General features: G+C 44.3%; 1 protein-coding gene across 1 annotated transcript; it reads right to left on the bottom strand.

Moving 5' to 3' along the window:
* Positions 1-4,513: 4,513 nt before the first annotated feature.
* Positions 4,514-24,834, bottom strand: Pgls (6-phosphogluconolactonase). The gene is made up of 5 exons (XM_050193882.3): positions 24,464-24,834; positions 24,175-24,375; positions 23,963-24,099; positions 22,982-23,122; positions 4,514-4,728 (listed from the first exon to the last, which is right to left on the bottom strand). The coding sequence occupies exons 1-5, from the start codon at positions 24,588-24,590 to the stop codon at positions 4,612-4,614; spliced, it is 723 nt and encodes a 240-aa protein (XP_050049839.1). The 5' UTR covers positions 24,591-24,834; the 3' UTR covers positions 4,514-4,611.
* Between the last annotated feature and the right edge of the window lie 2,259 nt (positions 24,835-27,093).

Here is a 27,093-nt window from a genome sequence, read left to right as displayed (position 1 = left end):
GGAAGAAACAGCAGATATTTCGTATTTTGAAAAAATGACGGTCATTTTTTTGGCGACTTGTACGGAAAATTCGCACTGTGTAGGTTGCTTATGTGCCCTGAAAACAGTTACTCAATAGTCGCTTCTTCCCAATTCTTATGAGTTATACACGACATTTAGTTGCTTTCCCCCTGTGTCCTCGGTAAAATATGCGGTGCACGGTGTTCATATATATATTCGAAATACAAAGCAATGTTCTGACTGACGAGCGATAGATATTTATTCTGTGTAGGTTCGCTACATCCTTTGTAGAAAGTTAGTCATTGAAACGTTCCAGAGTGTCGTATTGCCGCTACTCTAAATGTTTCCCAGACTCCTAAAGCAACAGCACGAGACACGCTTGAAATTCCGTGAAAATAGAGCATTCCAAACGCAATGCGCTGCGAAACTTTCACTTTCCTGCTTAAATGCAAGTGTTGCTGATAATCATTAAACCCCCGTTTTTCCATGTGTTTTTGTGCATCGTACGAGATTCGTAGTCTGTTTCTCCGGTTTCCTCGGTGAGCTAAACAAGGCATCTTGCTTATATCTGGGGAAAATTAGGGGCATGGTATGGCCAATATGCGTGGGCAATGTTCCAAATGTGTGGGTTAAGCGCATATTTTCCAGCAGAATACATATGCAGGTGATCCATAGCATTATCAGTCTATTTTACAAGCAGTGTAAAACTTAGCTGCCCTTGCATAATTACAACTACAACTGAGGTCAAATTTTGCGAACATAAGGGGAACAATACGCCAAGTTTATGTACGATAGTAAATGCGTGATGAAATAAAGCGCTAAAAAATTGTAAGTAAGTGTTTGAAAATATCATGCTGCTGCTATTAGCTACGTTTTCCAATGTCTCAAGAAAACTCTGCGTTTCTGATATTTTATCATTTGAAGGAATGGGCAGCATTTTAAGTGCAATATGTCGCGTGGTGTTAACGTTTCTGGCTAATGTAGAAGCGTTAAGAATAATTATTGAACCTTCTTTTTCTTTTTTACTTTTTTCATGTGTGATATATTGGTTTCGCCAGGTGCCCTTACTGAAATAGAGTAGGCAGATTCCTTATGTTTGGTGACTGTAAGGACAAGTTAATGGGTGAAGTGTAGGTGAAGCAGGTGAAGTGAAATACATCGCTAATTACATATGCAAGCACTCTAGAGTGATATGAGCGTTTCTAACGAGCGGGGCAGGATAGAGCCCGCTGCCTTCGCATAACTATAAAAGCCACCAAGACCAAATTTAGCGAAAATTGGTGGTACGCTACGAACACTCTCTGTGTGAAGTACGGACGGATTAAACACAGCCTCCGTAAAAAATTCTTATTGAAGTCTTAGAGCGCGTGATATGGCCGCTATCAGCGATGCTTCCCAGTGGCCCGACATAGCTGTAGGTTACAACAGGTTTATATTTTGTGGAAAGCGGACGGGCGACATGGTAACTGCAATGTGCAACAAAACTTTTTACCTTCCTGGTCCAGTTGGAAGCGTTGCAAATAATTACACAGCCGTCATAGCACGTTCCGACTGGGTTTCAGCGATATCCTCGGTGAACTAAACAACACATTTTGTTTATAATTGACGAAAATAAAGGGCGCGTTATGGGCAATATGTAGGTAAACTTCAAAGAGCGAGGACTAATTATGGAATTTGCAGTAAATTACGCATGCAAGCGATCCGGAGCTTTATGAATGCGTTTTGCAAACAAAGAAACAGAAAGCAGAGAACTGTGAACTCAACCGATAACAAATCTAGCGGAAATTAAGTTGGCGTGGGGTCAGAGAGGGAGGGAGGACACCATGGTAAATGTTGTGGCGAAGTAACGTGTACGTTGATAAATTACTCACTTTTTAAAAATTCCCAGCAAGTGCTCCAAAGCATGACATGCGGGCAAGGTTTCAAACGGAACAGTCATATATATATACAAGGGCAATTTTTTTAAAGTACGCGACATAGTTGCAAAAAATTGAAACTTTTATTACAACTGTTCGAAAGAAACTGCTTCGCTGGAAATCAGGTAGTAATTCTCCCAAGATCGCACACATCTTCTGTCTTTTTTCTTGTGAATATTGCAAGTAACTTAGGCTGATCGTACTTCATTGGGTATAACCTTGACAATACTATTACCTAAACTGGCGATACATTTATACCGTAGACTTAAACATCAAGTACTATTTATTTATTTATTTATTTAAAAATACCTTACAGGCCTCAAAGTGAGGCATTGAGTAAGGGGGCAGTGCATAGAAACTACATAGAATATATGACATCTATAAAACCGCCGCAGTTTACATACTACAAACGTAAGTGCAACCGAGGTGAAAAATAATTACTTAGTTCACGATTCACTAGTAAAAAAACAATAACAAGGAATGAATCACACAGAGTATGTTCAATGAAGTCGTGTAATAAGCAAGACCAGAGTGGTAAACAGTATTAAAGATCTTAAAAAAAGACAGAAAAGTAACTAACGCGACATTCCGACGGAAGGGTAATTAAACACAACGACATAACTGTACTAACGTGACGATAAGTTGTAAAACATAGTGAAAGTACAAGAAAGCATGGTGCGACAACCGAAAAACCTCACATTTCTTTAGTCATGTAGTCACTCAAGGCGTCACGGAACGAATCGTAGTTGAACCGGCATTCTTTGTTTAATTATTACAATTGTTTATGGCAAATGCGCATTTTTTTATGTACGCTAGCTGTACTGCTGCTACTGGGCGGAATGCGGGCCTCCGCGAGGTATTGCCTTTTGTACCTGTATTATTTCGAGATTTTATGTAGTTGCAAGAATTAAATGCAAATACAAAGAATTTCACGGGCCCGCATGGTTCACCATGTGTGATGATAAATAGGTCTATGTCTGTTGAATATAAGTATAACCGACAGACGCATGTCCAGGCTCTTTCACTTATTGTATTAATAATTCGCATTATATATATATATATTAGAGAGAGAGAGAGAGAGGGGAGGTCAGATCGTTTGGGGTTTGCCCCACCTCTCGAGAAATAGTTGACACGCCGCTGAAAGGTGCCATTTGCGCACGCGACACATGCATGGTCGAGTGTTTCTTAACTCTACACAGCGATGCCCAAGTCATGCGAATATTTATTCACGCATTAGAAAGCTAACATGCTGAAGTTACGGTACAACTGGTGTTGGTCCTACGATCTAATCTTGCAATCGTGCTCGCTCCCCATTCGTAATGGGCTCGCCATGATCAAAGGTGGTGCACGCGAATTGGCATCGCCGTTTGCTGCCCCCTGCCCGAGTCTCTTCACGCCCTTCCTGGACCCTACATGTCGAAGGTGGCGGCGCCAGGATTCGGCAAAAAATAAATAAATATAAAAAAATATGAATTAGTGTGGCAAACAGTTGCGCGCAGCCGCCAATACATACATTTATTTTTCAATAAAATCCGCAATGGTAAAAAAAAAACCTAAGGAAGGAAGGAAGGAAAATAAGAGGTTAAACATGAACGCTCAGCAGATGTTCCGATTCGCCCGCTCTGCTCCGTCGAGGCGCGTTCGTGATGTGGCGTCGCAGCCAATGGGAATTTAGATGCCGTTTCTGTGCTACAGAGGCCGACTTTTTCGCTCAATGGGCCATTTTATGCTTTCGCATCGAAAAAAAAAACAAAAAAAAAAAACCGCTGGTTCGTTCGACATGAAATTACCCTTGTTACAGCTAGTGGGGATCTTACGGTCCAATTGACTCCCTATCCGTAGTGGGCCCGTCTGTTTTGTAGTGTTTGCGCACTAGTGTAAAGAAATGAGCCCCCCCCCCCCCCCCCTACTGGTGGTGTAGCCGAGCAAGTATAAAAACTTTGCAAAAGAATTGTACACTTGTAGACTCTGGATGAGCACAGGTTTGAGTTTGATGGATACCTACTATGGCTGAGTACGTATCCATCAGTAGTAGGCCCTTAAACGCGACCACTCCCACTCGCATCGACAAATGTACTGCCGAACTATGCCTCTCTCAACGCCGAGGCTAAATTTAGCTTTGATTGCGTCATGCATGGCGGGACAACTGCGCAATCTACGCACGCGAAACATGATCGAGTAACGGCTTCTTTGCTATACGCAACGATACCAAAGTAAGGCGCGTGGTAGTACGGTTGCAAAGATACAAGCGATAATAGAATAGCATGTTTTACGTCAAAAAAAAAAAAAAAGACGAATGGGAGTGCAGACGTGAAGGAGTGTGAAACTTAATACATTAACTGGAGACATTTAGACGGCGCCAGGTATGTTTTCCAGCCTGGTTGCGGAATGTGTGACGGTGCTTAAAGATTTGAAATCATTTGATTTAGAAGGCATATTGTCCGTAACTTGCTTTTACAATACTTTTGCATTATTTAGGAGGGAAGCGCTAGTGTTGCGCCACAAATGTCGGATTAGTGTCTGGTGGCCATTCTGGCCCGCAAGACAAGTACCACAACCGTACATTTTCCTTTCAGACAGAAATAAAAGAAATATCATTATAGGTAAAACTTTTATTGGAAGTCCAATATGCCCCATTCTGAGGCACAAACACAACGCGTTGCTTAATTAAAGACAAAAGTGTCATGAAAAGGCATCATTTGGGCAGCTTGCTAGCGGCCGCGCTGTCCAAAAGCCAGACGACATCGCCTTTGGTGGGCTGAACCAGCGACGCTGGAAGGCGCGGCTCTCCTTCCTTTGCGTGAAGCACTTTCTGAAAATGCAAATTTGTATTAGTAGAAAGGAAACCACCCTAAATTAGTGTGCTAAAATGCCACCTAAGTTGAAGAGTCGTCGCTACGCTCCCCCGCCCCCTTCCATTTTCTTCCCCTGCCTGTGAGAGCATGCGCTTTTCTTTTCCGTTGGCACGTTTCCTCACCTTCCCTCGGCCAAGTCCGAACACAGTCGTACCACCGACCTACCATGAAAATGGCTGAAAGAACCACAGAAAGCTATTCGCTTTAAAACCGACGCGCTTGACCTGCATTTCAGATTTCGTCGACTGTGCACGCTGCTATCGCTGTGCTTTGTGCGTGACGTGCTTTTTTTTCTTTCAGTTCACAGGTTCACCCAATAATGAGTGTGTCGGGGCTCACAGTTTCTGTTACTGTGGCTATTACTACGTGGCATCTGTTGGAGGTGCGTCAACGTTTATGTTCCGGACACACCCGCAAAGCCAAAAGCACAAGCCCCAACCGCAAAGGTCGGACCATCGAACAAGTCGCAGGCTACAAAACTTGCTCCCGGTGCACGGAATTATTCATTTATTCATTTATTTATTTATTTATTTATTTATTTATTTATACAATACTGCAGGCCCAAATGAGGGCCCAAGCAGGAGGGGCAGAATACATAAATATTTACATATGTACGTATATATATACATACACACGCACACATGAAAAAGAAATACAGAAGCAATGCAACATTTGTAAATATCAGAAGAAAATATCAGAATAAAACTAAAATGAAAGCGACGACTAATAAAATTAAGAGAAGGTACGCTGAAGGAAGACAACCCGACAAACATTAGAACAGTAGCACACGCATATATGAGCACTTGCAACCACTATCGAGAGAGGAAAAAAAAATACCAGAAATTGAACGAGCGACCATTGCAAAATACTGAAAACAACAGAACAAGGAAGGTCAGGAAAGTATCAAGCAAAATTCACGTGTAAAAAAGAAAAAGAAAAAGGAAACAGTAAGGCTTGCCGACATGGCAATACCCCTAGTATTAAAGACACATGCGTTCAATAGAATCGGTGTTTATCAATTGTGATAATGGCAGGCTGTTCCAATCTGTTACAGTGCGCGGGAAGAAGGAAAACTTAAAAGGAGCCACACGGAGAAAAAATCAAGATCAAATCATCAGCCACGATGACAGCCCCAGCTCCATCAACCCAGGGAGCCACTTACTTCATGTGGAGTTTCATCGGAAGCTCCCCTGCTCATGCCGACGCGCTTGACCTACAGATCAGATTCTGACGATCGCCGACTGTGATCGCGGCTATGCACAGGTTTGCCCAATAAAGGGTTAGTGTTGTGACGCAGTATTTGTACTTCACCATTAGTACAATGTGACAATACTGTATTTGTGTCTCGTTTCAGTAGTGTCGTACGTTGTCACTGATGTCTGTGCCATTTCAATTCAGCTCCTGTTCTCTATAAATACTGCAAGGTTCCTATGCACTCTAGAAGGTCCTCATGCTCTTTGTGTTTTGTGTCCAAACTATAAAATGTGGTTATTAGTTGAATAGAGAGTTCCTACATTCATAGCTTGTAACCACCTGCCTCAGATTGCTTGTTTATTTTACTCCACCTGAAAACCTATGATGAAAGGATTGGTTTTTAGCGTTGGATGACTTGGTTGATTAACTATCAAGTAACTTCTTAGTGGTTCATACATGGTTTATCTTTCAACAAGGTTATTCAATTCAACCGTGCTAAAATATTTGCTTAGTGTGCCACCCAAAAATGCTTCTGCGCATTTGAAGATATCTTGAAGAACAGTAGCTTGTAGAATTGGGTTGGTTGGTATATTGCTGAACTTGAAGAAAACAACGGTAACTACAGGATGGTGATGAAATGGTTACAGTGGTGACAGTGCCGTATTTGTATCCTCTCAACACTATCCTGTATTTAGTGGTTTCCTTCAAGTCCTCTTGAAGTAGCTTGCCTTCCTCAGAAGTAAGGTATCCAGTACAGTGACGACTATTGTTCAGAAATAGCATACAAGCAAAATACATATATTAGGACTGTATGGCAGTGATCATGGAGAATGTAAAGAAACAAACAGGGCAGTTTTTCGAATGCATAGTTGCGAAGCATTTCCAAGCCGCATTTTATTAAAGTAAGCTTACCGTGCAACCAACACAAGTCAACCTGCCTGGCAAATCTTAAAACGCAAACATTATCAAAGGTAATATAGTGCAATAGATAGGGCAGAGCAAGACGAAACCACATGAGCACTCTCTATCCCGAGTATTGTGCTGTTTTATTCCAGGCAAAGCTACACCACCTGCCTACGCTTACACACTGTTGAAACAAACACTATTCATGAAAGGCAGCCCCCTGAATTTGCAGAAATGCCTGTGTTACAGTAACAGCACACTAGCCAAACACAGGACCTTTTCTAATAATAGTGACATTTCCCAGACCACTGCAATGTCCTGTAGATATCTGCTTTGTGTAGGTACAACCCTACTTAAAAAGCCCTGTGTTCCCCATAACTACTATATCCAATAACCTCACATAACATTGGGGAAGAACAGGTTTTAATAATGATGTATGGGGTTTAATGGTGCAAGGGCCAATAATGGCCAAAGAGTGCCAGGAAAGAGTATGAGGTATGTGATGATGTGTTCAATAGCAAATGATATACATGTACCTTGGCTGTATAGTGGCCTAAAACATTGGCTGTAAAATGTGTAAAAAATACTGTATTTTTATTAAAACTATGTCAAGTGAGGCGAGCTATAAACAAAATATATATGCTGTGAAGTGGTTGTGAGAATGAGATTTAAGAATATTCGAGTGGCACTAATGCCTCATGCAGGTCCTTGTACGCAAGGGCAGGGAAGCACATGCTCTAAATACTGTAATCGCAGCAGCAGCCTCCCATAAGAGGCTGTCAAATGGTTCACTTGTGTGTATAACATGCAGTAAAGATACACCATTTAAAAAGGCTAAAACTGACTTGCTATCAAAAAGTGGCCCGATGCCAAGAAACATTGCTAGATGGAGTGGTATTTGCTGAGGGTATGGTAAATGGAAGTATTTTTTTTCTTTGAGCTTCTATTTCACGACATTCCAATAAGACGTGTAGGACAGTCAATGTGTCATATTTACAACAGATAGGTGGGTCATCGCCGGTCAAGAGGCAAGAGTGTGTGCCCGATTTTCAATTGACACATGATGACCTTGGTTTGTTGTGTTTTTATTATTGGTGGCCAATTCCCTAGCTGTGGCTTAATAACATGAAGCTTATTAGAAGTTTCAGTCCCATGAATGCTGCCAATAGCTTCTAAGCTTTTTCTTTCGCAAGGGCTTCAAATCTATGGCAGGGACTGCTACAAACGGGCTGGTGTGTTTTGTTACTATTGATGGGGTGGTTTCGTCAGTGAGCCCATTGCCCTCGATGCCTATGCGTCCAGGGACCCAACATATTGTGACATGCTGATTAAACATGTGTGTGACACACAAGAGAGAATAAAGGTCATTTAGTACCGGATTTTTACTTTCATGAAATAAACTTAAGGATCTTAGAACACTTCAAGAGTCAGTGTATATGATGGCTTTGGTACCTTCGTATTACTAATATGTTTGACAGCTGATAGTACTGCATATGCCTCAGCTGTAACGATACTCATTTCATTGTGCAGAACACTGGATTCAGAAAAAGATGGTCTGAGTGCTGCATAAGGCACACCGCCATTCGAGTTTGATGCGACAGTGCAATACTCCGGGCATGTGTATTTCACCCAGAAGTGCATCTTAGTCTGTGCTTCTCAGGTATCCTTAGTAACCCGAATAAACGATGTGTCACATTTTGTGAGCTGCCACTGGGATGGCGTTAACAGCTTTGCTGGAGGCATGAGACAATGTTCAAGAAGTGGTGCACCTACTTTGCTGAGGCTCCGCACACGCATTGAGAAAGGCTCTCTCACTGCAGGTCGATTGTGAAACAGTGTGGCACTCGTCACGTCATTTATGGTTAAATAGCATAGGTGTTCAGAGTTGGCATTTACTTTTAGAAAATACATGAAGCTGGGGAATGAATGTCCTTTGTAGATGGAGCGACCACTCCCTTGCCTCTAGGAAGGGGCAAACTTGCCTCTAGGAAGAGGCAAGCTTGGCTTGCAACAGGACTTGTCCTAGCAGCACCTGTGGCCAAGCACGTGCCTAGATGGTGGACAGGATCCAGCCCCTTTAGGGCACTGGGTGTAGCAGACTGATACACTAAAGCACCGTAGTCTAATCGTGTACGTACAAGGCTCTTATAGAGGTTCATGAGGCATTCCCTATCACTACCCCACATGGTGTGTGACAAAATTTTAAGAGTGTTCATTGTTTTTAGGCATTTGTTCTTAAGTTTTTTTATGTGTGGGATAAAAGTAAGCGTTGGGTCTAGTATAATACCTAAAAAATTGTATTCAGCGCTTACAGGTATGCGGCGTCCATGCACTTCTACGTCAAGATCAGAGTTCAATCCTCTCTTTTATGTAAAAAGAATACAAGAGCTTCTATTCAGGTTCAGCTTAAAGCCATTTTCACCTGCCCATTTAGACACTCTGTTGAGACCAAGCTGAACCTGTCGCTCACAGATTGCCAGGTTGCACGATCTAAACCCTATCTGTATGCCGTCAATGTATACCAAATAAAACATACTGCATGGACTGGATAATTGCAAGGAATTCATCTTTACAATAAAAAGTGTACAACTAAGTACTCCACCCAGCGGAACCTCACTTTCCTGGATAAAACATCTGGACAGAGCATTGCCAATTCTAACTTGAAAAGTAGGGTTAGATAGACAGCTTTCTATAACGGTCGGCATGCTCCTCCGAATACCCAACTCGGACAGGTCCCGCAACATTCTGAAGCACCACGTCGTGTCGTAGGCATTTTCCATGTCGAAGAATATGGACAAGAAAAACTGCTTATGAACAAAAGTGTTACGGATATTTGCCTCAATGCGTACCAAATGGTCAGTTGTTGACCAGCCTTCTCTAAAGCCACACTGATATGGATCCAGCATTTTGCTTGATTCGAGAAAATTTAGGAGACAGCCATTAATCATTTTTTTAAATAGCTTGCACGGGCAACTTGCGAGTGCTATTGGGCGATAGTTTGTCAGTAAAGAAGGGTCCTTTCTCTGCTTCAAAACCGGAACGACAATTGCTTCTTTCCATGAGCATGGAAGGTACCCAACAGCCCATATTCTATTAAAGATTGTGAGCAGACTCATGTGGGTGTCTATGTGGAGGTTTTTGACCATATCGTACATCAGTGTATCAGGTCCCAGAGCAGAGCTCTGACAATTTTTTTAGGCTCTTAACTCGGCAATAGTAAATGGGCCATTGTAGGGTTCGATCTGTCTGCACTTAGAATCTAATGTCATGCGTTCTAATTGTTCTGTGTGTTTCAGGAATGACGGTGTATAATTCATGGAGCTGTAGACGTGCTCGAAGTGCTCCCCAAGAGCATTAGCCTGGTCTTCCAACCTATTTTCAGCTTTATTTACCAGAGGCAAAAGGTGGGATGACTGCCCTTTTAACGTTCTAAGTCCATTCCACACTTTTGTTTCCTGTGTATAGGAATTAATTCCAGAGAGAAACTTCTCCCAACTGACCCTCTTCGCTTGTCGTCGCATCCTTCGTCCCTGTGATTTAATCTGTTTAACTTGATTAGATTTTCCACATAAGGGTATCAACGAAGTCTACCCCGTGCCTCATTTTGTCTCTTTCGTACATCTCTGCAGTCTTCATTCCACCAGGGAACACGTGTCTTACATGAATGGCCCTTTGTTTGTGGAATGAACTTTTCTGCAGCACCTACAATAAAAGCAGTAAAATATGCAATGGCAGCATCTATGCTAAAATCGTGTGTAAAGTCCTGTGATAAGGAAGTGGATTCTTTAAAATTATCCCAATCGGCAGAGGCCACCTTCCACTGAGGGGCATGCAGAGGAAAGTGATGTTGCTTTATCAGGCTCAGTATTATAGGAAAATGGTCGCTCCCAGGATTGGGGATAGCATTCCATACTATGACAGCAAAAAGTGTAGAAGATTCAAGCGATAAGTTGATAGATGAGTAGCTATTGTGACAGAGATTGTAATAGGTTAGTTCTTTCTTATTAAGGAGACATGAGCCAGAGTTTATAAGAACATTTTTCATAAGGCGACCTCTCTTGTCGCACCGGGAGTCTCCCCAAAGAGTGTTGCGAGTGTTGAAATTCCCAGCAAGTACATAGTGCTGTGGAAGCTGGTCAATGAGGCCATAGAAATCTTACTGAGTTTATAATTAGTACTGATATATGAAGAGCAGACAGTAACCAGTCTATTAAAAAGAATTGCCTTTACTGATACTGCCTCCAGAGGTGTCTGTAGCAGTAAATGCTGAAAAGCTAGACTCGTCTATAACTATTGCTACGCCACTGGATGAGGCGTTAGCCTCATCACCGTCTTTGCAAAATATGGCATACTGCTGTAAAAAGTACTGTAGAAAGCCCTTTCCAGGCCCCATGATGCAGAGTTTGTCTATTTTGGTGCTGTCCTGAGACTCGCGCCATTTCTTCAGCGCAGGCTACACCATCTGCACAAGAGTTGTGTCGATCGCCTTTAGCAAAGCGCTGGACACCCGCTCTTTGGAGCAGTGTGTCTAGTGTTTGGAGTGGTGAGACCATTGAGGCCACTAGCCCGGAGGTGGAAAGTCTCTTCTCGAACGGCGGAGCAGTGCTAGCTGCAGCCACCGAAGGGGTGGATGGACTCACCGTCGGCTCACTGTGGGTAGACAGGACATCCGCCAAAGGCTATTGTGGTGCTGCCCCCCAATGCGCCACTTTAGCAAAGCTATTTTTCAACAGGTTCAACAGGAAGCACGCAAGCACCTGCCTGCGTGCTTCCTGAAATTATATATTCTCTTTGATTTTAAATATGAGGATTTTATTCTTTTCCGTGATGAGCAGGACCATGAGCAGGCGGCGAGCTCCCCATCACATTTGACACAATGTAGGGTGTTTTCGCAAGATTCAGTTGGATGTTCATGCACATTGCATTTAGCACATGCCAGTCAGCCGTGGCAGTTCTGTGAACTATGGCCAAATCTCTGGCATTTAAAGCATCTGAGAGGGTTGGAAATATATGGCTTCACCCGGATCTTTACATAGCTTGCTTCGATGGTCTCAGGCAACACACTTGTACCGAATGCGAGGATAAGGTGTTTAGTTTGAGTTTCCTTGTTATCATGCCTAATTTTGATTCATTTTACATTTATGACATTCTGGTCACTCGAGCCTTCTAATAATTCGGTCTCAGCCAGTTCCATCAAGACGTCATCTGAGATGACACCACGGGTGGTGTCCATTGTGCGGTGCAGGGTTATACTGACTGGTACGTTTCCAAATGCTACTAGATTCTTTAGTTTCTCATGCTGTTGCTTATAGCGGAGCTCCAAGAGGAGGTCACCGCTGGCCAACGTCGTAGCTTTATAGACTGTGCCAATGGTCTATTTCATGCACTTTGCAACCAGAAAAGGAGATAATTCTCACTGTTTTTTCTAGTTTCTCACTATGGACTACATGGTAGCGTAGAAAGTTCCCTGTTAGTTTGCCACAAAATTTAAATACATACTTCTTCAGTGTGCCCCCTCTTCTGAGGGGCGATCAGGAAGCACAGAGAAAGATAAAGCCATAAGAATTCCTGTTTCGGCAGCAATGCCAGCCACCCACCATGCAGCCCTACAAGGGGACACTGCTGTGAAACACAGAACACAGGACACAACTTGTGAAAGAGAGGTCCTGCAAGCGCCAGTTGTACGACACTACTATAACAAAATATGATATAACCTAGTTTGATTATGTCACACAAGGTTAACCCTTGCTACCCGGAAATTTGGAAGTGATAAGAAGTGAAAAGAAGGCAGGAACAATGAAAAAGAAAAAGAGAAAGATGAAGACTGAAGAGGAGGACAGGAAAAGGCGACTGCCGATTTCCTCCAGATAGGTCAGTCTGGAGGCGCCGTCTATGTGAAGTAAAGGCCGAAGAGGTGTGTTGCCTCCGCCGGGGGGCCTTAAGGGTGAGAACACCCGCCATCGGCTCAACCCCCAGGACCCCCTTTTTCCTTAGACACAGTTACGCTGCACAAAGCTACACATGAGAGGGGCCAACCCTCATGTGCTCAGGTACGTGGTGGTGCAACTCACCAAACACCTGCAGATGCAGACGCCCCTGCGGGGTTTCTTTATATGGGATTCTATATGTTTCATATTGGATTATTGGATACGGGAGTTATAAGGCATATGGATACTTCAATTCAGAATAACTATGAATAAGCAAAAAAACTACATCGTACCTGGAAATAAAGACAAGCTTGTCTACCACCACAAATGTTTTATATTTCAGATCGATATAACCACAGAGACTTGGCGGTAAAACAGAAATTCTAATCTTCAAATAATTATTTTGCTTCTTTTGTGGACGTCATTTCCATTCCCAAAGGAGAAGGCAGAAAACTAAGATATAAAATATTTAGAAAGCATATTGAATAATTGGGACAAAGGTTTTAGTCAATGCCCAATATTGTTATTCATGTTTAAAAACTTATTTTCACTAATATTTATTCATTTTTTTATTGTCTGGCCCTCAACAATGCTACTGCTCGTCAATCCAGCCATCTGGCCAAAAAGTTTGGAGACCCTCCATTAGACCAGTGACACAAGTTGGCAGAGAGACAATAGACCCAGGAAAGTGCGTGAAGTATCCTAAGAATGATAATTGCATTAAAAAAACCCTACACATAAGTCCTTTGGTAGTTACAATTACCAATACCTTTCAACATAAGCTGGATCACAGACAAATTCCCCCCCCCCCCCTCATCCTTTTTTCTTTTGCTTGCTGTATGCTTCATTTTGCTAATGCGTGGTTACAACATCAACTCCTGATGCCACCTCTTAACCCTTACGTTGTTGTTTTATGAATGTTAAATATATTGTGCACATACAGATTTTTTTTTCTTTTTCATACAACCTGTACAGAGGCATCGTAATTCCTTCCGCGACTATTATTAGTAAATGTTATCACATGTGAAAAACAGAAGGACCTAACCTGGATCTAAGAAAATGAGAGCCGCATCATATGATACATTTCTGGTTCCACTTATCATTCATTGTAGCTATTCCATATGTGAATGTTTTTCACAACCATAAAGCTGATACTGCATATGTTAAAGGGACACTAAAGGCAAATATCGTCAAGCTAAAGTGATGGATTAGTGCTCTAAAGTTTCTAAGGCGTGAATACTATCACGAACAGAGCCTTAATAACTGAGAAATCGAGGTAAATGCAGGACATGATTAGAGACTCCCCCGGGACATTCAAGTACTTGCCCGATGACGAAAGCACTCCTCAGTTAAAGGGACCCTGAAATGATTTTGACGATTTTGTACAAACGTGCCAAGTCTTTCGGGTAGGTCCTTCTGATCATTAATTGATGGATCTAAGTGCTCCACGTAAAGCCTGCAATTTATTATAAGGTTTTAAAAATGTACATCGCTACCGATCGCAAAAAGGCACTCGGCTGAATTTTCAGCCGCCCCTGACCATTTGACGCAAGTTGCCCCAATGACGCTAGTAGGGCGAGGTGTCCGATTGGCTGCCCAGGGCTCATCATCAAATAATTTTTCCAGCTTTATGGTGAACAAATGTTATTCGTAATAGGTGGAATGCTAGTTCAATTGTTTCTATAAGAAGCAAGTAACAGAAACAGAATGCACACTATCAAATTCTCGCTACACTTAAGCACTTCCGGCATCAAACAAGTATCGTCTGCTTGTGTTACAACATACTCTGTATTGACGAGAGCTCCGTGGTCAGTGTTGATCTCAATCTTTCTTCTTGCAAGCACAATGGTTTGCCCTTGTTACATTGTGGGCCACAAAGATAGCGACTGGCAATGTCAAGCTACGACATCGCGTCCCTCTGCAAGGCAGCAGACAAGCGGAGTGGCTGCAGTGCATCAGACTGTCACTATCCGATTGGCGCCAGGATTTGCGTGTTTGTGGCCATCACTTTATGCCAGAAGATTACTACCACAATGGTGTTTCGCATGTCTGGTAGTCAGGTGAACGCAAGCACAAGCGGACTGGGCCTGGCTGTTTGACCGTGCCGTTTCACGGGATGAGCAGAGGTGTAAACGTGAATGGTCTGCACGGTGCAGCGACCTGGTGCCACAGGGCTAAACACAGTAGCAGTAACAAAGGGTATTCTTTGCTGCTGGTGTAAATTTTTCACAGAAGTGTAATCGTGAACTTGTTTTTGTAAATGTTTAAAATGTTTTACACCTGGTTAGAGCAATATTAGCTCTTTCTTTGGCTGGTTCAGCTCTACGCCACCAGGTGGCTGGACCGTGCAGATTGAGCTAAAGCCCCTCAATCTCCAAAAGTAATGCCAACCACGCAGTGAATGCCATTCGCATAATTCCCTCAGTTGTTTTTTAAATTCTTGGTGGCATTCGGTTGGCATTGCAGAGTAGCACAGAATAAATGCGAAGTTAATTTGTTGGCCAATGCATGTTTGCCAGTATTCCACTGTGATGTGTGGTGCGCGACATGGTGCGGTGATCGGGACGGTCAGGAGCTGATGACAAGGAGTTCGCGCGCCGAGGCGGATTCCGTGCTGGAAGAAAGAAAACAACGACGCCGAAGAGCGTCCGGCACGAGAACGCGCGGCGCAACAAAAACAACAAAAAAAAAACCAATTAGAAAAGACCACGGGGCACCAGGCAGCCAATCCGAGAATGCCTAATCGGCCAGAGTGAAGAAAAAGCGTGGTGCGCTGGCAGAAGCGGGAGACGCGGGGGAGACGCGGGGGAGACGTAGGGGAGACGCAGGGGAGACGCAGGGGAGACGCAGGGGAGACGCAGGGGAGACGCAGGGGAGACGCAGGGGAGACGCAGGGGAGATGCCAGGAGAGTTCCAGGAAGCGACGGCAGGAGGAGGTCAACCACCGGAGCGGGCGTTGAAGACGGGCCGTCGGGTTCCGGACCCGAGCCACCAGGACTTCACCCGACCGGGGCCTCCTGCCAACCTGTTCCTGTGCGTTGCCCGTCTACCCGAGCATGCCGCCAGCTGCTCAAGGCCGGTGAGCTTCTGTGCTCGTGGGTACGACGAGAACAGTCGGGCTACGGGCCCGAGTTCTACGCCAGCTGCCCGGCCAGAACGCCATCCCCGTCTGTCGTGCCGCCTGCTGCCCGAGGCCGGCGTTCGAGCTTCTGTGCCCGTGGGCAGGACAAGAGCAGTCGGGCCACGGGCCCGAGCTCTACACCCAGCTGCCCGGCCAGAACGCCACCGCCGTCTGCTCGTGCCACCGAGCCGCCTGCTTTACTTCTCCGAGACAGAGCTGGCCAGTTCCGGTTGCCCAGTCAACCAACTTAGACCACGACCTTTGGTGAGACCGGTGTGTGTTCGAAACGAACGGCTTTGTCCTCAATTGGGTTCTCGGAGGCTCCGCCTAAGAGAACCATCAGAACATTTTGAGTACACGAACCTTTGCCCCATATTAGGGTCATCACAAGTTGGCGTCCGCGACGTGATGTTTCGAACACACACACAAACGTTTAATGGAACTATAGAAGGCTTAAAAATAAATAGAAGAAAATAGCAAACATAAAAGAAACACTCAAATACACATCAAAACACACATTTGGGGCTAGTATGGAGCTAAGTGGTGCGCGAGTCCGGGCTTGCCACGACGGCAGGGATACATAACAATCTCGAAGCTGCGACGCTGCGACAAGCTGGTGAAAGGAGTGGCGCCGGTCTCACCAAAGGTCGTGGTCTAAGTTGGTTGAACGGGCGACCGGAACTGGCCAGCTCTGTCTCGGAGAAGTAAAGCAGGCGGCTCGGTGGCACGAGCAGACGGCAGCGGCGTTCTGGCCGGGCAGCTAGGTGTAGAGCTCGGGCCCGTGGCCCGACTGCTCTTGTCCTGCCTACGGGCACAGAAGCTCGAACGCCGGCCTCGGGCAGCAGGCGGCACGACAGACGGGGGTGGCGTTCTGGCCGGGCAGCTGGCGTAGAACTCGGGCCCGTAGCCCGACTGTTCTCGTCGTACCCACGAGCACAGAAGCTCACCGGCCTTGAGCAGCTGGCGGCACGCTCGGGTAGACAGGCGACGCACAGGAACAGGTTGGCAGGAGGCCCCGGTCGGGTGAAGTCCTGGTGGCTCGGGTCCGGAACCCGACGGCCAGTCTTCAACGCCCGCTCCGGTGGTTGACCCCCTCCTGCCGTCGCTTCCTGGAACTCTCCTGGCGTCTCCCCTGCGTCTCCCCCGCATCTCCCGCTTCTGCCAGCGCACCACGCTTTTTCTTCACTCTGGCCGATTAGGCATTCTCGGATTGGCTGCCTGACGCCCTGTGGTCTTTTCTAATTGATTTGCTTTTCTTTTTGTTGTTTTTGTTGCGCCGCGCATTCTCGTGCCGGACGCTCTTCGGCGTCGTTGTTTTCCTTCTTCCAGCACGGAATCCGTCTCGGCGCGCGCACTCCTTGTCGTCAGCTCCTGACCGTCCCGATCACCGCACCATGTCGCGCACCACACATCACATCCACATAACTCGGCAAGAAGAGAGGAAACTTGACATTTATGAAAAGAATACAGAGAAAAAATGTGTTCAGTGGCTTTCCGATTAGCGTCGCCGACCAACATTTTGGACAAGCTCGATTATTAGGACTGCCCCAAAAGTCAATATAAAATGGCAACTGATATTTTGAATGCGAAACAATGGTTCCCTAAAATTTTCGGACTCGATCTGCACAAATCGCTTCGTAAAAATCACTGCTGTGAACTCAATTTCTGCCGTTCGCATATCCTCCAACCCATTACGAATGCCATTAGGCTGCTATGGTAAACTAAAACCGAAACTTCACATCCTCAGTTTGCATTTTGCAGCGACAAGACTGATTTTGCATGGTGAAGTTGTGCAGAATGCAGAGTACCCACAGTGCAAATTTAAGTGATGGTTACGGTTGCCATTGGATATTTCTGGTCAAGAGGTTTCACACGCACATGCGAAATATACTTTAACGTTACACACATGGTGTTTGCCATTAGTCAACACAGATTTACCAATAGGGCGTACAAGCGAGCTTAAAGTGTATGACAGACCGTACGAGTTCCTCATTCAGCTGAGAATGCGGCTTTTTTTCCCAACTGCCCCATAAAAAAAGTGCCAGTTCAAATAATCTTTAGCTGGTCTACATATTACGTAAATGCGTAAGACATTAAAACATTCGAACTATCAGACATTGGTTGGGATATCATCGGCCTTAGTGAGTTTAGAACTGGTGAGGCTTATATGTTACTGAATAACAGCCATGTCCTCTGCTATAGAGGTCTGCCAGATAAGAAGGAATACAGAGTAGAATTCTTAATCCATACGGACATAGCGGGCAAAATTGACTAATTCTACAGCATTAATGTGAGGGTAGCCGTAGTCATAATCAAACTTAATAAGAAGTATAGATAAAAGGTAGTACAAGCCTACGCTCCAACATCCAACAACCACGACGATGAGGAAGTAGATCAGTTTTATGAAGATGTTGAATTAGCGATGAGAAAAGTGCAAACTCGATATACAGTAGTAATGGGCGACTTCAATGCAAAATTGGGGAAAAAGCAGGACGGTGAACAGGCAATTGGCAACTACAGTGCCGATTCTAGGTACGCTAGCGGAGAGATGCTGGTAGAAATCGCAGAAAGGAATAAGCTTCGAATAATGAACACCTTCTTCAGGAAGCGTAGCAACAGGAAGTGGACCTGGAAAAGCCCTAATGGTGAAACAGGAAATTAAATTGATTTCATACTTTCTACCGATACCAACATAGTGCAGGATGTAGAAGTGATAGGTAGAGTAAAGTGCAGTGATTATAGGCTAGTGAGGGCTAGGATTCACCTCAATTTAAAGTGAGAAAGGCGAGAAAGAGTAAAATTGTTCAAGAAACAGGTCAACCTAGAGGCAGTAAGGGTAAAAGCAGACAAATTCAGGCTGGTACTTGCAAACAAATACTATGCAGCCTTAGAACAGAGAGATGAAGATGACACAGAGGGAATGAATGAAACCGTAACTAGGCTGGCTTCAGAGGCAGCAATTGAAGTGGGATGCAGGGCACCAAGGCAACCAGCAGGCAAGCTCTCCTAAATAAACGACCTAATAAAGAAACGACAAAGAATGAAAGTGTCTAACTGGAGAGATAAGACAGAATTCACGGAACTGTAAAAACTGATCAACACGGCAAAAATAAGTGATATTCGAAATTATAATGTGAGAAACACTGAGGAAGCTGTAAAAAATGGTCGCAGCGTGAAATCAGTGAGAAGGAAACTTGGCATAGGACAAACTAAATGTATGCACTGAAAGATAAGCAGGGTAATATCATCAGCAATCTCGAAGGTATAATAAATGAAGCGGAAGAATTCTATACCGATATGTAGAGTATCCAGAGGACTCAGGAGAACTCCATTTGAGACAACACGAATTCGAGACGAGAATGAACAGGATATAGAAACTCCTCCTATAACTAGAGATGAGGTCAGAAGGGCCTTGCAAGACATGAAAAGGGGAAAAGCGGCAGGAGAAGATGGAATAACAGTCGATTTAACGAAAGTGGAGGAAACATAATGCTCGAAAAACTGGCGGCTCTCTATACGAAATGTTTATCAGCTGTAAGGGACCCAGAAAACTGGAAGAATGAAAACATTATACTAATCCACAAAAAGGGAGACATTAAAGAACTGAAAAATTATAGGCCTATTAGCTTACTCCCAGTATTATATAAAATATTTACCAAAATAATCTCCAATAGGATAAGGGCAACACTGGACTTTAATCAACCAAGGGAACAGGCAGGCTTCAGGAAAGGATTCTCTACAATGGATGACATCCATGTCATTAATCAGGCTATCGAGGAATCCGCAGAGTACAGTAAGCCTCTTTATATGGCTTTCATAGATTACGAAAAAGCATTTGATTCAGTAGAGATACCAGCAGTCATAGAGGCATTGCGTAATCAAGGAGTACAGACCGCTTACGTAAATACCTTGGAAAATATCTACAGAGATTCCACAGCCACCTTAATCGTACACAAGAAAAGTAGGAAGATACCTATAAAGAAAGGAGTCAGACAAGGAGACACAATCTCTCCAATGCTATTCACTGCGTGCTTGGAAGAAGTATTCAAGCTATTAAACTGGGAAGGCTTAGGAGTAAAGAACAACGGCGAATACCTCAACAACCTTCGGTTTGCCGATGACATTGTTCTATTCAGCAACACTGCAGACGAGTTACAACAAATGATTGAGAACCTTAACAGAGACAGTGTAAGAGTGGGGCTGAAGATTAATATGCAGAAGACAAAGATAATGATGAATAACCTGGCAAGGGAACAAGAATTCGGGATTGGCAGTAAGCCTCTAGAGTCGGTGAAGGAGTATGCTTACCTAGGTCAACTAATCACAGGGAACCCTGACCATGAGAAGGAAATTCACAGAGGAATAAAAATGGGTTGGATCGCATACGGCAGACATTGTGAGCTCCTGACTGGAAGCTTACCGTTATCATTGAAAAGGAAGGTACACAATCAGTGCATTTTACCAGTGCTGACATATGGGGCAGAGACTTAGAAACTGACAAAGAAACTTGAGAAGAAATTAAGGACTGCGCAAAGAGCGATGGAACGAAGAATGCTAGTCATAACGTTAAGAGACAGGAAGAGACCGGTTTGGATCAGAGAGCAAACAGATATAGCCGATATTCTAATTGACATTAACAGAAAAAAAATGGAGCTGGGCAGGTCATGTAATGCGCAGGTTAGATAACCGTTGGACCACTAGGGTGACAGAATGGGTACCAAGAGAAGGGAAGCGCAGTAGAAGACAACAGAAGACTAGGTGGTGCGACGAAATCGGGAAATTTGCAGGTGCTAGTTGGAATCAGCTGGCACAGGACATGGGTAATTGGAGATCGCGAGGAGAGGCCTTCGTCCTGCAGTGGACATAAAATAGGCTCATTATGATGATGACGATGAACACATTGTATAGCACAAAGTATTCTCGTTTTCCAGCATAACGCATAAGCTTGTCTTCTAGGGCTGTGGCTGTGTGATTGCCACTGAACACGACCATCCCGCAAAATTTAGCGACTTGATTCAAAGTTAGTGTTTGGCGCAAGTGGCACAGCATTTTTATCCCTGTCATCATACAGCCATGACCAACACTGCTGTGGCATTAACTGCTTTGTCGAGTAAATGATTTATGGATGTCAAAGGTTTCTAAGAACATAACATAAACTTGAAAGTGGTGTGGCAGCACTTTCACAACCATGGTCTCAAATTTTTTGGTAATAAGTGCAGCTTCAGTGAGCCAGCACTTGCCAAGATTTTGTGCCCATGTTGGGAGTGTCATGTTCTGCACTTTATGCAGCTTATGCGACCAAATTTTTTTTTCTCTTAAGGACATCTTTCTTCACAAGAACCAGCAATTGCAAATTCTTCAACCACACTCTGCCCATGATCTGGTCATTTTGCACCATGCAGCATCACCAAAAAACTGCAGTTCTGTGCTAAATATCACATAGCAAGAAGGAAGGTATCAAGAGACTTGCCATCTTGCTGACTCTGGTTAAAAAGCTTGGAAGGTTTCCATAATCTTGTGCAGTACTGAATCGCAGTATTTGTTCACTGCTTTCACAACTGAATTGTAAGTAACCAGCAGTTTGGCTTCTCAAGTACACGTCTTCCACACAAAACAATGACAGTCCTTGATCCAAGCATGGCTACCAGCAAATCTTTCTTCTTGGTGCCATCCTAAATTTCATTTGCTTCACAATAGGTTTTGACTTTTACAAGGTAGGACCTTTGTCTTCATCAAACTCTAGCAGCCTGTCGCTCATGATTGTCCACGGGTCTGCTGCATTGTCTAGGCCTGGAAGTGAATCTTCCTCAAATGGAGCTTTCTTCACCACTGTAACAAGGTGAAGTGGCATAGCCACTCTGCTAGCAGAGCTAGCAGGCACTGACCAGCAAAACACAGATATTGATTGCAAGCACGTAATGCTACAGGAAAAAAAGAATGTGGAGGCGGAGAAAGAAAAGTGAGTGACACATGCACAGAAAGGTGGCTACCTTTCTGTGCAACTCACAACTACAGTGTCGGCCTTTTCTGCACCAGCAATTGGAAATACAACCAGCTTTGCAGAATTGATGACTGGAAAAGTCAAAGTCACTCTGCATGGAGGAGGTTTGCAGAAGTCAGTGTTTTCTCATCATCTTTCTCTTTTGTTTTTTGACCACTGGCACACCAATTATAGAAGTTTTGACAAATTGACTTCTTCAGGGACTTATGTACAACTGTGCATGCCAAAATAACACCTCGACATCAGAATTATGAATGAAAATAATTACATTTAAAATGTGTTTCGTAAACACTAGAAAACTTCATCTAAGGCAGGAAAATTAATAAATATGCACAAATTGCATGGCACAAGAGAGTTGGAACACATTTTTGGTGTTTGGCCAATGCACCAGTGTGTAGCCATGTAGCAGGTACTCTTTTGTTCCTTGCACGTGATAAGAACGCGCCAGGCAAATTTCTCAAGCAGTTCGGCATTTTCAACATACACTGCATGGGAAATATATGATGGCATTTCTACAGTTGAAATATTTTTTTATAGTTGAGGTGTACAGATGCAACAAATCTCCCCTAAAAATTCAAGTTCATAGTTGGTTCTGCTATGGCTTGTTTTCAATGACACTAAAGGTACAAGAAACATGCTACAACTATATTTCAATACACAAAATAATTCGCATCTATAGGGGTTAAGAGAATAAGTTTTTGTAGTACTACATGCAGCTGCTTACTTTGACAAAGACAAGTACAATCGTAAAAGGGTTCCAAAGACATCTCTTGTTCACCTATTGATGATCACTCTTATAATGCCTGCAACATACCGATATCTTGTGAAGTAATACCACTACATTAAGGTATACATTCGGTCAACAGAAAGCATGTGTGGGCTGAATTTACATCACTCATCCTACTGGGTAAATGGCATGTGATTGGCAACTAAAGAATGAAGAATTCAGAAGTAGTGCAACAGCCATTTTTGCACCATAACAACAAATGAAATTAGATTTCAATACCCAATGACTCTTTCTGATCCAAATGTTTACAAGCAAATGAGAGAAGGAAGCAACTCACAACTACAGTGTCGGCCTTTTCTGCACCAGCAATTGGAAATACAACCAGCTTTGCAGAATTGATGACTGGAAAAGTCAAAGTCACTCTGCATGGAGGAGGCTTTGGAGAATCTGTGATGTCAGCCACCCATTTGGTTTTCTCCTAGAAAAAAAAATGTAGGTATTCAATTATTGATTAAAGTAAAAGCTTCAACAAACCTTTAACCAAAACAATATTCCACATTGCTATGGCATTACAATATGATATTAGGAACTTTTAATTAAAAAAAATAAACATATTTCTATAAAAATGAATTATGGGATTGTATGTGCTAAAACCATGATCTGATTATGAGGCACGCAGTAGAGGGGGTCTCCGGAAATTTGGGCCACGTGGGGTTCTTTAATGTGCACCAAAATCTAAGTACACGGGTGTTTTCACATTTCGCCACCATCGAAATCCAGCCGCTGTGGGCGGGATACACATTTTTTGAAAGCATTTAGATCTGACCCCATAGAATACACTCAAATTTTATATGAGAAAGCACACATACATACTACTGAGGAATCTTTGAATGTTTGATGTTTAGTGGCGCAAGGGCCAGGTATGACCAAAGAGCGCCAAGAGGAATCTTTATGAATTAGCCAATCAACTAGATGGGAAGGGCCGGGGGGAGGTAAAAATACAGCTTTAAGCACCAAGCGCTTTTTTGAAGTCAGGTAAAATGACGTCAGGAGTGTCATCACGTACTATATCATACACCTACCTACGCTAGCTTCGGAAACTCATAATTATCAAATGCAGCCGAAATCACTTGGGCGCAGAAATTAACGTTTCAAATACCTCGGGGCGCCGAGCACAGAATTCGAATTCAATGAAGGCAATACGTGGGGCAAACCCCAATTAACAGCATCATACACGAAGTTAAGAAATTTTGCCTTTCGAGAAAAGGAAGTCTACAACTGCGTCAAAAACAGCTTTGTATGATATACAGCCACCCACCTCAAGCAACTTGTGCCCAGGGAACAAGGAACAAGTATGCCCATCCGGGCCCATTCCCAACAGCAGCAGGTCAAACTCGGGGACACTCTCAAAGTATACTTTCAACTTTTCGGAGTAGTCTTTGGCCGCCTCAGGGGCTGTAAAAATAGCAGAGCAATTACAACTACGTACAAAACTAGAGACGACTGAGCGGATTGAACTGACGGCCTCACGTGGCAGCGATGTGTTGACGATCACAAATTGTTCCCTTTTCAAACACAGCTTCGGCACAAGCTGTGCGTTGTAGCTGCCGAAAGTGTTCTCAGTATTTTCAAGCGGAACAAGCCTCTCGTCGCAAAAGAAAAACCGCCATTTCTGCCAATCCGTCTTGACACCTGGAAGTACTTGCGTGAGCATGCCAACCATGCTCCCACCTGAAAAAAAGAAACGACACATGAACTGCACAATTAACACGGTGCGCGCGCGCTGCAAACGAGTTTATTGAAACTGGGTGACACTTACCGGAAACACCGACTTTAAGGAATTCATTTCCTGACGAAACGAAAGTATCAGCAACCTGTTGAATCAAAACTTTGAGACGGCAAAGCAGATCTGCTTTGTCTGTCGCTACAGTAACTTTTAGCGTCATGAGGATCGGCGCCTTACGTTTACGGCTGTCAGCGATTAATATTTTTAAAAAACGACATACAATGAGGAACGCCCCTAGCAACTTCTACCACGCCGAGGTCAACAAGGAAACGGACAGATTGCCAAGGCAGACCGGCGGACGACAAACCGGGTACGCCGAGATGTGGTCATGTGGTTGCCACAGAAACACGGAAACAATAAAAACGTCCATCGTGATTTGCTGTTGCCAGATGACTGAATGCATATCTCCAAATTTAACTTACGTCCAGAAACTGCACACTCTTACACTCTAAAAACAGTTTGCACCCTTTGAGGTGTATATTTGTCCCACAACAATAATCGTCATCTGCCTTGCTTGCGTTTCCTTTCTTGAAAACTCGGCGCTCGCTACTTTCCTGTCGAGAATGCTGCGTCACACTGTTAACGCGCACGCCGTTCGTGACTGGGAAGTACCGGGCTCGCAGCGTTAAAGAAAGGAAACGCGGGCAAGACAGATGACGATTATTGTTGTGGGACAAATATACACCCCTAAGGGTGCAACTGTTTTTAGAGTGTAGACAAAGGTACACCCTTTGGGGTGTATATCTGCCACTCAACGATAATTGTCATCTGCCTTGCTTGCGTTTTCTTTCTTGAAAACGCCGCGCCGCTACTTTCCTGTCGGGAATGCTACGTCATCGGATAACGAGCATACCGAGTTACTGGGAAGTACCGGGCTCGCAGGGTTAAAGAAAGGAAATGCGGACAAGACAGATGACGCTTATCGTTGTGTGGCAAGATACAACCCAAAGGGTGTAATTTTGTTTTAGAGTGCACACTCTTAGAAAAATTTACACCCTTTGGGGCGTATCTTGTCCCACAACAATAATCGTCAGCTGTCTTGCCCGCGTTTCCTTTCTTTAACGCTGCGAGCCCGGTACTTCCCAGTCACGAACGGCACGCGCGTTATCAGTGTGACGCAGCATTCTCGACAGGAAAGTAGCGAGCGCCGAGTTTTCAAGAAAGGAAACGCAAGCTAGGCAGATGACGATTATCGTTGTGGGACAAATATACACCCCAAAGGGAGCAACCGTTTTACACTCTAAAAACAGTTGCACCCTTTGGGGTGTATTTTTGTCCCACAACGATAATCGCCATCTGTCTTGCCCGCGTTTCCTTTCTTTAACGCTGCGAGCCCGGTACTTCCCAGTCACGAACGGCATGCGCGTTATCAGTGTGACGCAAAACTCGGCGCTCGCTACTTTCCTTACGAGAATGCTGCGTCACACTGATAACGTGCATGCCGTTCGTGACTGGTAAGTACCGGGCTCGCAGCGTTAAAGAAAGGAAACGCGGACAAGACAGATGACGATTATCGTTGTGGGACAAATATACACCCCAAAGGGTGCAACTGTTTTTAGAGTGTGTAAGAGTGCACTGTGAGTTTTACTCTTAAAACGGTTGCACCCTCTGGGGTGTATATTTGTCCCACAACAATAATCGTCATCTGCCTTGCTTGCGTTTCCTTTCCTGAAAACTCGGCGCTCGCTACTTTCCTGTCGAGAATGCTGCGTGACACTGATAACGCGCATGCCGTTCGTGACTGGAAAGTGCCGGGCTCGCAGCGTTAAAGAAAGGAAACGCGGGCAACACGGATGACAGTTATCGTTGTGGGACAAGATACGCCCAAAAGGGTGTAAATTTTTCTAAGAGTGTTCGAGTACACTCTAAAGAAAGTTTGCCCCCTTTGGGGTGTATCTCCGCCGCACAACGATAATCGTCATCTGCCTTGCTTGCGTTTCCTTTCTTGAAAACGCCGCGCCCGCTACTTTCCTGTCGGGAATGCTATGTCATGCTGGGGACGTATTCTGAAACGTTCGCCGCGGCGAAAGTTTCGCACTGGCCACGCCTCCGCCGTTGCGGCGCGCGCTGAATGGCTGCTTTGACAAAACCGGAAATTCACTTGCGCCACCTGAATTTCCGGTTTTGTCAAAGCAGCCATTCAGAGCGCGCCGCAACGGCGGAGGCGTGGCCAGTGCGAAACTTTCGCCGCGGCGAACGTTTCAGAATACGTCCCCAGATAACACGCATGCCGTTCGTTTATACAGGAAAGTACCGGGCTCGCAGCGTTAAAGAAAGGAAATGCGGACAACACAGATGACGATTATCGTTGTGTGGCAAGATACGACTCAAAGGGTGTAAAAAATTTTTAGAGTGTAAGCGTACACTCTACACTCTTAAAACAGTTGCACCCTTTGGGGTGCATATTTGTCCCACAACGATAATCGTCATCTGCCTTGCTTGCGTTTCCTTTTCTGAAAACTCGGCGCTCGCCACTTTCCTGTCGAAAATGCTGCGTCACACTGATGATAGCACGCATGCCGTTCGTGACTGGAAAGTACCGGGCTCGCAGCGTTAAAGAAGGGAAACGCGGGTAAGACAGATAACGATTATCGTTGTGGGACAAGATAAGCTCCAAAGGGTGTAAATTTTTCTAATAGAGTACATTCTAAAAAATTGGCTGA

The sequence above is a fragment of the Dermacentor andersoni genome, chromosome 1, assembly GCF_023375885.2.
Source record: "Dermacentor andersoni chromosome 1, qqDerAnde1_hic_scaffold, whole genome shotgun sequence".
Classification (NCBI taxonomy): domain Eukaryota; kingdom Metazoa; phylum Arthropoda; class Arachnida; order Ixodida; family Ixodidae; genus Dermacentor; species Dermacentor andersoni.
This window is presented reverse-complemented; position numbering and strand designations above follow the sequence as displayed.